Genomic DNA, 10,651 nt, shown 5'->3' on the forward strand with positions numbered 1-10,651 from the left:
CCAACATCAGTGTAACACATGGGCAGCAGATGCATTTATACATCTCTAAATAATTATTTTAAAAAATGTCTCTCTTCCTCTTTTTACGGTGGATTTTCAATTTAATGGCTTTGAAATATTCTCAATTATCACCAAATGCCACCTCCGTGCTGTTGACCTATCACAGTCCTTTATTATCACTTAATTTTGTACTTTTTTGTAATCCTATCTTTTATGTTATGGTTTTCTAAATTAAATTAAATTATTTAAACAATTATTCGTCCTACTACACAGGTTAAAATTTCGAATGAATGCTCAATGGGGGAAATTAGCTTTCTGACCCACCAAGCGCCCCCTGGAGGAAGACAACCGCCAACACCGTCTCCAGACCTGACGGTGGCAGCACATGCTGGTTGGGGTTATCAAGCAAGAAAAAATACCGGAAGAAGGACGCGGGCATTTCACTAGTACACTGTGAGTATTATATTATACTTTAACGTCTGATTTAAAACCTTAACAACATTTCTGTGTATAATATAAACAGGAAGGGAACAGGAATATGTAATGATCGAATTCAGTATGTAATTAATGTGGCAACTAGGCTGTTATACGTGCACAATCACTTTATGTATAAAGCTTGTTTGTTTTTGTGCAACATTTATAATAATGTATTATTATTCAAAGGTAATTTACCAAGGCAAGACACCCCACGTCACGTTTGGCGTTAAATACATTTCACGAGAGGAGAATAGTGTTTTCAGCAGAATTTACAGAGGAATGCGCGTTTGTTTTGTGGTTTCATGTGTTTTTATAGTGTTTAGGTGGTGCATATGTCACAGTCAGCACAGCCCGGGACGATGCCCACAGCCCCGGATTCCCCCTCTCTGAGCGTCACCGTCAGCGGGAATGTCCAGAAATACAGCATCAAGAAGAAAAAGGTCTTAAATGCGGAGGAGACTGAGCTGTTCGAGCTCACTCAGGCTGCTGGGATAGTCATTGATCAAGAGGTGTTTAAGTGAGTCACACAAAATCAAACGGATAGTGCCAATAGGGTTCTTTAAGGGATAGTTCACCCAAAAATGAAAATTCTGTCATCATTTACTCACCCTCAAGTTGTTCCAAACCTGTATACATTTTTGTCTTCTTCTGCCAAACACAAAGGAAGATATTTTGAAGAATGTTTGTAACCAAACAGTCGTGGGGCACCATTGACTTCCACAGTATTGGGGGGAAAATACTATGGAAGTCAATGGTGCCCCACGACTGTTTGGTTACCAACATTCTTCAAAATATCTTCAAATTTTCATTTTTGGGTGAACTATCACAGACAGCAACATAGTGTCGGCCCACATCCGGGCCGTGTGGTGGAATCCACGTGTACCAGATGTGGGCCAACACTATGTTGCTGTCTGGGATCCCTTCAAAGCAAGACACTACAGGTGAATAAGATAAAAATAGATGATAGTTGATGAATGACAGTAAATGAAGACTATTGTTTTTGAAAATGTTGTTTAAATATGCTCTAATTTGCATACACTTCCAGCGGCCAGTTGCATAAACTTAGCCATGTTAAGACTGTGTCTTAAGAAATAGTTTGACCAACTAGCAGTTAAATAAGAGATAATCAGCCTTACATTTCCCATTGAAATTAGACAGATCTACCTTTTAACTTGTCTTGAAGAAAAAAAATGAGATGACTAACTTTTAAGACTAGTCTAAGCAGTTTACCTGACCAGAAATCTAAACATTGGATAAAGCCAGGTTCAAAATTATTATTTTGTTTTGGTGACATATTAAAGTTAAATGTTTTTACTGAGGGGATTTTGAATATCTCTTTTTATCACACCATAAATCAGAAAATACTGTCAACAGCCAGAAAAAAAGTAAGATAAATCGGGCAAATGATACATGAACAAACTTCTGTAAAAACCTTCAGAAAATAGCTAAGAATAAAACTGTAAAATTGGCGTAAGTGCAACTGAAGTGGAGATTTCTGGCTCCGCGTAGGAGAGAAAACGACCGTAAAAGATATATATTCTAGTTAAAATCTACTGATGCAAATAGTTAAAATTTAATAAAACAAACACTTAATTGTGTATTTTGGATGTTTTCTTTACACTAAACCGAAAGAGGAAAAGTTATGCCAGCAAAATAGTCCAAAATCTCAAAATCGACTGAATTTTTTTTTTTTTTTTTTGTGTCTGACTCAAATTGAGCCGGGTTAACAGCTCACCGACTCAAACAAAAACTTTCTCTTTCATGTACGTTCTTTGAAAGAACCGGTTCATGAAAATAATTCCGTATTTTTAAGCTTGGATTTGGTGAGCCATGTGCAAAGCAGGGTTATTATAGTTAACTAAAACTGAAACCATTAAAAACATTTTCATTACTTAAAATAAAATTTTTTGCTAGTTTACTTTCCAAGGCAACATTTCTCATTTATTTAATTTAACTTGATGTACTAAAATAACTAAAACTGAAATAAAAATGAATAAAAACTATATAGACATATTACAAAAACCCGAAACGCACAACAAAATTAATAAACCTTTAACTAAAATGAAAACTATAAAAAGAATTACAAATTCAAGATATTAATAAAACTACAATACTGTTTAAATTATACTAAAATAACACTAGTGTGAATTGTAATTGGCAATTATGAACTACCTAATGAACTTTAAGACCATGTCGAATTGTTAGTTAATTGAAATATTAATTTATTGAACACTGTCACCTTTAATTCCATATTTCCATTGCTGATGCCACTTCCATAAAAACAATATGAACATTATCCCCCGGTTTCACAGACAAGGCTTAAATAGTCCCAGACTAAAATACATGTTTAAGCTGTTTTAACTGAAAGAAACTTGCAGTGACATATCTTAAAGGGTTAGTTCACCCAAAAATGAAAATTATGTCATTAATGATAATGACTCACCCTCATGTCGTTCCAACCCCGTAAGACCTCCGTTCATCTTCGGAACACAGTTTAAGATATTTTAGATTTAGTCCGAGAGCTTTCTGTTCCTCCATTGAAAGTCAATGGACGGCATACTGTTCACGTCCAGAAAGGCAATACAGACATCATCAAAGTAGTCCATGTGACATCAGTGGCTCACACATGACCAGCGTCGGCCAATAGTGAGCCTACGTGTGACGTTCAACACAGACGCGCTACGCAGTTACACTACGTGAAATAGCTCGAGACCTAGAGAGAAGGAAATGAATAGTGGAATAAAGTCGTTATTTTTGTTTACTTTTTGCGCACAAAAAGTATTCTCGTCGCTTGATAAACTTAAGATCGAGCCACTGATGTCACATGGACTACTTTGATGATGTCTGTATTGCCTTTCTGGACGTGAACAGTATGCCGTCCATTGACTTTCAATGGAGGAACAGAAAGCTCTCGGACTAAATCTAAAATATCTTAAACTGTGTTCCGAAGATGAACGAAGGTCTTACGGGGTTGGAACAACATGAGGGTGAGTCATTAATGACATAATTTTCATTTTTGGGTGAACTAACCCTTTAAAATATCTCAGTGCCATTCTTCTCAAGATGCACACCAGTAATGCTTTTTTCTAAGGCACGTTTATAAATTCTACTTAAATGCCCTAATTAAACTAAGGCCTAATCAAAGCAATGTCTGTGAAACCGGGTCTTTGCATCTGTAATAAAATCTCTGAGACACGTAACCTCTTTTACTGAGTTTGCACTTTTTGTCAGTTAATGTGTCTCGAGATTCTAAACGAACTCTTCTCGCTCTACTACAGGATCATAGTGGACCTGCTGAAGATGAACGTTGCTCCTCTGGCAGTCTTTCAGACCCTAAAGACCATGTGCGCGGGGCAGAAGGTCTCTGAAGCGTCCACCGGTGACACATCCACAGCGTCCCACACCACCGCTGCACCTTCAGAGTCTAGAGGTGAGTGGTACCAAAGCATAATGTGCCACAGTATTACATGAGCTGGTAAATAGGTGATGTCCAACACAAAACAACATCTCTGCTGTTCTGGTAGTAGCTTTAAACTCCGACTTTGTCCTTTGATCACTTTCTCCGTGTTTTGTGCTAGCATTGTTTAATTGAATCTGTGTGACTTCCTTTAGAAGAAGAAAGTGTGGTCTCAGGAAAAAGCTCTAAAACTGCAGCCCCTCCCTCTGCACCGGTGTCCCGCCCACCTAGGGGAGGGGCTAAGATAGTGGTCTACAGCAGTGGTGACACGAGCGCTCCTATCTCTCAAGGTTTTTCTTCTCTCTGTCTTTTAGCTTGGAACCTTCATCCTTTTTTTTTTAATTCCGATGTTTGCGAGTTCAAGGTCTTCTCTTCACTCCCATGAACTATTGCAGCACATTTCTCATGCTGACATAACTAATTCCTGCCTCAGCTTCATAGTGCCGTATATCTGTTCTCATTCTCATGCCTCGCCGATTGTGCCTGTGATTTGCGGGCTCGATGCTCCGAATATGGGGGTGAAATGCCCCAGATCGGCTTCTTTCATGTGTCTCATGGACTCTGTGACTCTCATCTGGCTATAAAGTCCTCTGGTTCTCATGGTAAATGAATGTCTGTTAATGGCGTGTGTCGAATGTGACACTGTAATGCACTAGTAAACCAGCATCCTGCAAAATTGTCTGCCACCAACTTTGAAAAGCATGCATGTGACTGTCAACTTCATAAACGGGTGGTGTTTGTACATTTTTCAAATTCATCACTAATATCTAACCTCATTGCAACTGTAAACCATCTTGGATAGGTGTCGCCTGATTTTCCAAATCATTTTAATGTCCTTTATACCCTAACATGTGACCTGCTCTATCATTTTGAGTCATTTTGACCCAGAAATACACACATTTATGCACTAAATAATAAACAAAAAGTCTCAACACTCTCTAATTATGTAATTATATTTTTTTCTTGTTTAAATTGTGCTTTTTAAATATGTTAAATAATTAAGACATCAATATCAGGTTAAAATATACTGATTTTATAAAATATTTTAGAGATATGCTATTCTCTAATTGTTTCCATACCTAATGATCTGTGCACATGAAGTTTGCCGTTTGGGACAAGGCAAAGTCTCTTTACGCTCTCAAACTACTTAAAAATGTGTTTTTGTTTTGCAATAATTGTAAAATAAGTTGTTTCTATATACATAATCAACCTCTTTAAATAAATAGTTTTATATAGATCCATCTTTTTTTTTTATTTGATTGTTCACAATGCTTCATTGGATTATAGTTCTCTACCTTATTAAAGCTTTTAAGTACACAAACCTGTAACTTTTTGTCTGATTTTCAAATACGGTTTTGCGTCCAATCAAAGTTTGCAATGTGATTCATCTGGTTGGTTTGGATCATGGCTTATGTCTCTTTAATTAATACTTTTTTTGTTGAAATCCCTATGGAAAAAATACTTCCAGAACCCAAAAAATGGGTTGGCACTGTTGCACTCTAAAACTAATAGTTAATGTAGAAATGATGATGGGTTCACATGCGCTCCATGCGATAAAGAAGTCTTTCAAATTAACAAGAGTCTAAATTCATGTTTTATGATAGTGTTCCTCCACAAAGGTTTTGGTGCGACTTCTGACTCAAAATGATAGAGCGTGTCACATGAATGTGTTTTAATCATATTAACATGCTTTTCTTCTGTGTGTATTTGTGCAGTGCGCAGTAAAACAAGTTCAGGGCAAGGGGAGAAATCAGCGAGAGACGGTTCTAGCCAGCGAGTGCCACGGCAGGTCAGTGCCACCAGGGGGCAGAAGAGCGCCAAGAGCTCTGGCAGCAGCAGCTCGTCTTCTCAGCTCACCTCCAACTGAAGTTCTTCACCGATTAAACAACACATACTAAACTTGCTTGAATTACACTCCTATGTTCTGTTGAAGAAGGTTCCTGTACGATTGGCAGAAACTTTTCAACTGTAAACCATCTCCTCATTGGGATGTCTTTTGTGTTGTCTGAAAAACACTTGCTTTGCATCAAATTTGCATCTCGCCCAGGGATACTGTAGCTGAAGCACTTGTATGGAATTTTGTATGCCAGTTTAGCTTACACTTTCACACCAAGACAATTTGAGAAAAACAAAGAAAATCTTTTTCCATCTTTAAACCTTCCTCTTCTGAAATTCAGTAGCTTTGAGGCTGCTGTGAACCAGATCTGTTTTAAGTTGTTCTTGTGTAAGACACTTTAAATGTCTTGATAGACTGTGATGCGATGGAAGTTAGTCATTATTTTCTATTATTTTCATTTGTGAAATGTGCTGTTTTTTACATTATTTATTTTTCTTTTATCCAATATTTTCCAAGTACATCTCTGCATTTTTGAGTAAAAATATAAAACAATTATTTTATTTTTCACTTTAATTCTGTACGTGATGTAGCAGTGTTAGTATACTATGCATCAATCTATTATAAAGCAAAATAAGAGAGTCTGATCAATTTTGAGAAAGACTCACTGTTTCATTTCTTGTTGAAAAATGACACATAAGCACTTTAATTATGCAGTTATGTTGACTGTAGGAACTATGACTGCTGTCTTCATTCATTCTGACCTGAACTTCATATTCTATGTTGAATGAGTTTATTTGATTCCCTGGCTTTCTCTATATAAGCTGGAAAGGCCGGGGTCAATGCAAGCACTTGTGTGTTTGTACACTGAACTTCTTTAAAGTGTAATCACACTTGATGGCATGTGTAAGCCAAGGAAAGACCTCTTAAGTAATGAGCTGCAGGCATATGAACATTTTTAGTTTCTAAGTGAACAAGTAGTTCCAGGCATGTTTGACCGCATTGCATGTCCATATCACTTCGCCAAATGATTTCAGCCATTTCCAGCTTCAAAGGTCCTTGCAGCCTACAACAGCAAAAAAAAAAAACCAGACACTGATCAAGCAAAAAAATATAACTTAGTAAACAAGATTAAAAAAACGTTTTTTTTTTTGCCATAAAATTATATTTTAGTATACAAAGCATACTCTTTTTCTCCCGCTCTCTCTCCCACTCAAACGCGCGCACTCATACAGTATGGATACACACTGTGGTGTTGTCAGCGCTGCTCTGACGATTTTATCAGTAAAATAATTTAGCAGCTTAAAAGCTACATGACATTTCTCACTAGCGAGGTAACAACGGTGCTGTCATTGAAGCAGATAAAAGTAGTTTCGCTTTTAGCAGAAACGCTGTTACCGAACACTGTTGAGATACACAGAGACTCAGGTAATTCACACACGCTTAATCTCTCTCTCGCTCTCTCTCTCTCCGTTTTAAGGACAACCTGACAGTGTCTTGAAAAACAACATCTGTGTAGTAACCGTAGTAGCACTATATCTGCAGTAATCTTAAGAATATCTTAGTGTGTATAGATTTGAAATTTTAAAGAAGAAAATCTGTTAAGATTCTCCTATGTGCGTGATGCAACCAGATTTCACATTCGGTTAAGATTTAAAAACTCCTGTAGTCTGAGCCAGGCAAACTGGGCCTCGGATGTCAAGTTTTTTTGTTTGTTTTTTTCATCATTTGATATCAGTTCTAAGGACTTTTTAACTGGCAAAACCACGTTACAATCAACCATTCAAAAGTTTTTGGGCCCGATTTAAGAAAGAAAGAAAAAGAAATTAGCAGCAAGGACTTAAAATGGACTTTGTTACAAAACCAAATCTATTTCAAATAAATGCTGTTCTTTTTAACTTTTTATTCATCAAAGAATACGGATAAAATCTTCATGGTTTCCACAAAAAGATTAAGCAGCACAACTGGTTTCTACATTGATAATAATAAGAAATGTTTCTTGAGTAACAAATAAGCATATTAGAATGATTTCTGAAGTATCATGTGACACTAAAGACGGGAGTATTCTGCTTTAACATCACATTAATAGATACATTTTAATTTCAGAATATTACTGGGTTTATTTCTGTATTTTTCTTCAAATAAATTCGGAGAAAATGTAAAAGAAATCCGCAACCCCAAACTTTTAAAGGATAGTAAAAAAAAAAAAAAAAAACCTACAGGAATTTCAGTTCATCCAGTGCAATTATTATATGATATAATTCCAATAGCACTGTTTAAGGATTTTAAATATAAAAGTAAATAATACATTTTCAAACCAGTTTGACCCGACCTCAACGCAAAGCAATTTAGGCTAACAGTTCAAAGTAACAAAACTTTTCCAGACGTTTCCATTGGAGAGACAAACTGCTATCTATACATGCACGTATATGACCCAACAAAGCTCTGACAGATGAACACAGTCACTTGTATATGCTCTACTTTTCATTTATGAATGCCAGACAGACAGTCTTTTCTCTTTCAAGGTCAGTGTATGAAAGTGAATTCTTTCAGATGGCACAAATATGGCCATAAGGACACATCTCACTGCACAAGGATGTGTAGGTAAGTCTTTCAACAGTTTTCTTATTCTTTATTTGTCACTTGTGAAAGTGTCTGTATCCGAAAGATTAGTTGGGTTTTCACTTGCCATTTTAATGGCAGAAAGTTGGGTTCGTTGACTATCATTTTTGTGATTTTTGTGCTATTAGTAATATCTCCCCCCCACCCCCCTCTTGTATTGATCCGAGTATGTATTGATCTCTGTGTGTATGTGTATGCAGTGAGCAGACCGTGACGAGTTGGTTGGAGCGGATGTTATTGCCAGACAAGAGGGTTTTATGGTACGCCAATCCAATGATGGTATCGCTGGACTTTTGAAGGGTATGGGCCATAAGTAAAAAACAGAACACTGCTCACGAGGGGAATAGAAAAGAAAAGCTTTTGTTTGCCAGACTGAGAGGGATGAGGACAAAGACATACACTTGTGGAGAAAACAAAAAAAGAAAAGCGCTTGAGGGGCTTGAGCTAAAGAAAATAGGTGTGTGTGTGAGCTGGGAAGGAAGAGAGAGAGGGTGAAAGAGGTGAGCTAGAGGTTTTAATGTGGCCGTTTGTCGTGTTTATGTGGCTGTGCCGCTGCTCTCCTGCTCTCTGTATTGATGGCAGTGCAGCCAGGCTGTAATTGATGGCGGCATATTGCTGTACTCCGGCAAGTGTAATGGGCCGAGACACAGAAGCAGAGAGCACAGCAGGAACCCTCTTTAACCCTTTACGTGCTCACACACACTCACTCTCCCCAAATATGTGTGTGTTTGTGTCTCTGTATGGAAGGAGACGTGTGCCACATTTCTACTACAGGTAGATTAACTTTCTTATTTTGTAACCCCACATTGTGCTCCTTGCATTGTGCAAGCTTTCAAGTTGCACACAAAAGAACCACTGCCGTAGAACCACTATTTTTGCTTCCCCAAAGAACCTTTCAGTAAGCATTTCTTAAAATATTTTTTTTCTCACACTATGAAAATAAAGGTTCTTTATTGGCATCTATGGTCAATGAAGAACCTTTTACACCCAGCCTTTCCATTCCACAAAAGGTTCTTTATAATGGAAAAAAGGTTCTTCAGATTAATGTTCTATACATTAAGAATAAAAATGGTTCTTTTAAGAACTGTTCACTGAAAGGTTCTTTGGCAAACCAAATAAATGTCTTCTATGGCATTGCTGAGAAAACCCCTGTTTGGGACCTTTATTTTTTGTAGAGTGTAGTGTAAAGAAAACCTTTTTTCCACTATAAAGAACATTTTGTGTAATGGAAAGTTTCCATTGATGGAAAAGGTTCTTCATGGAACCATAGATGCTAAAATGAACCTTTATTTTGAAGAGTGCCGTTCTTCCCTTCCGTAGAGTTCCGCTTCCATTCCTGAAAACAAAATACAGTGTTGTGTTTGTCGTTATATTGTTTAGTCTGCTTTGTTTAGATGTACTTTTTAAAGTGCTCTGAGTACTGGAATGCTATTTAAATCAAACCTAACTTGGTCAAGCAGCAGGAAACAGTTGGTCATGTGATCGTAACATAGCGGCATTAAGAGGCAACCAACTTTTATTAGGCTACTGATATGACAGAATTGAATTTGAAGTATCATTTTGACGATATAGTTATTGAGGGGTAAAACTTTTTTCAGTGCGGAAAGAATGACCGAGTGCATATTCTGGGTTAAACGTGAACTGAGATCTCCACATCTGCTAAAATCAAAAAAGAAAGTAGAACATAATTTACCTCAGTTTGTAACAGTGGACGTCTATGGGGTAAATAAATGTATACCATATTTAACCCAGAATGAGATTTATTGCCAAATATGCTTGCGCACACTTGAAGAGAAAAACAAAACAACACGTTAAAGGGCCGCTATTATGCTTTTTCAGATATTACCTTTCATGCCGTGTGTAATATAGCTTATTGTGAATGTAAAAGGTCTGCAAAGTTTTAAAGATCAAATTGCACGACAAATAAAGTCTCCCAAAAGAAAACTGCCTAAAAGAGTTCAACTCGAACTGCATCTTGTTTGGGTGGTTACTTGCATTTCCAGATCGCCAATAGGGGGCAGTGTGTCTCTACTGCCACTTCAGTGCTTCAGATGCTGAGATTGTTGGTACACCCCCCCACCGCCCACCCCCCACATATGCCCTGCCTGTGGCATCATGCTTCTATGTGCGAACATCTTTGGCAGCGTGGAGCGGGAAGGGCTTGTAAGCCAGCACGCTCCCACTGCTGTGAACATATTTGTTTTCGTGACTGTTTGTTTCTATTTCTGAGAATTTGACTTAACCTTAGTCATTAGCAGGGC

At 37.4% G+C, this 10,651-nt stretch overlaps 1 protein-coding gene across 2 annotated transcripts; it reads left to right on the forward strand.

The window, feature by feature from the left end:
* Window positions 1-327: 327 nt before the first annotated feature.
* mzt2b (mitotic spindle organizing protein 2B) lies at window positions 328-6,324 on the forward strand. 2 transcript variants are annotated; one of them, XM_084388261.1, is made up of 5 exons: window positions 328-453; window positions 794-994; window positions 3,756-3,907; window positions 4,090-4,224; window positions 5,650-6,324. In XM_084388261.1, exons 2-5 carry the CDS (start codon window positions 810-812, stop codon window positions 5,799-5,801), a joined length of 624 nt encoding a protein of 207 aa, XP_084244387.1. In that variant the 5' UTR covers window positions 328-453; window positions 794-809; the 3' UTR covers window positions 5,802-6,324. The 2 variants fall into 2 exon arrangements, with proteins under 2 accessions (XP_084244387.1, XP_084244388.1); XM_084388262.1 differs by lacking the exon at window positions 4,090-4,224.
* Window positions 6,325-10,651: the final 4,327 nt, after the last annotated feature.

This window comes from Rutilus rutilus, assembly GCF_951802725.1.
Source record: "Rutilus rutilus genome assembly, chromosome: 18".
Classification (NCBI taxonomy): domain Eukaryota; kingdom Metazoa; phylum Chordata; class Actinopteri; order Cypriniformes; family Leuciscidae; genus Rutilus; species Rutilus rutilus.

Coding starts and splice junctions, on each gene's coding strand:
- mzt2b (XM_084388261.1), top strand. CDS start 810: ATGTCACAGTCAGCACAGCCCGGGACGATGCCCACAGCCCCGGATTCC. Junction 995..3,755: donor ATTGATCAAGAGGTGTTTAA/GTGAGTCACACA, acceptor GCTCTACTACAG/GATCATAGTGGACCTGCTGA. Junction 3,908..4,089: donor TGCACCTTCAGAGTCTAGAG/GTGAGTGGTACC, acceptor GACTTCCTTTAG/AAGAAGAAAGTGTGGTCTCA.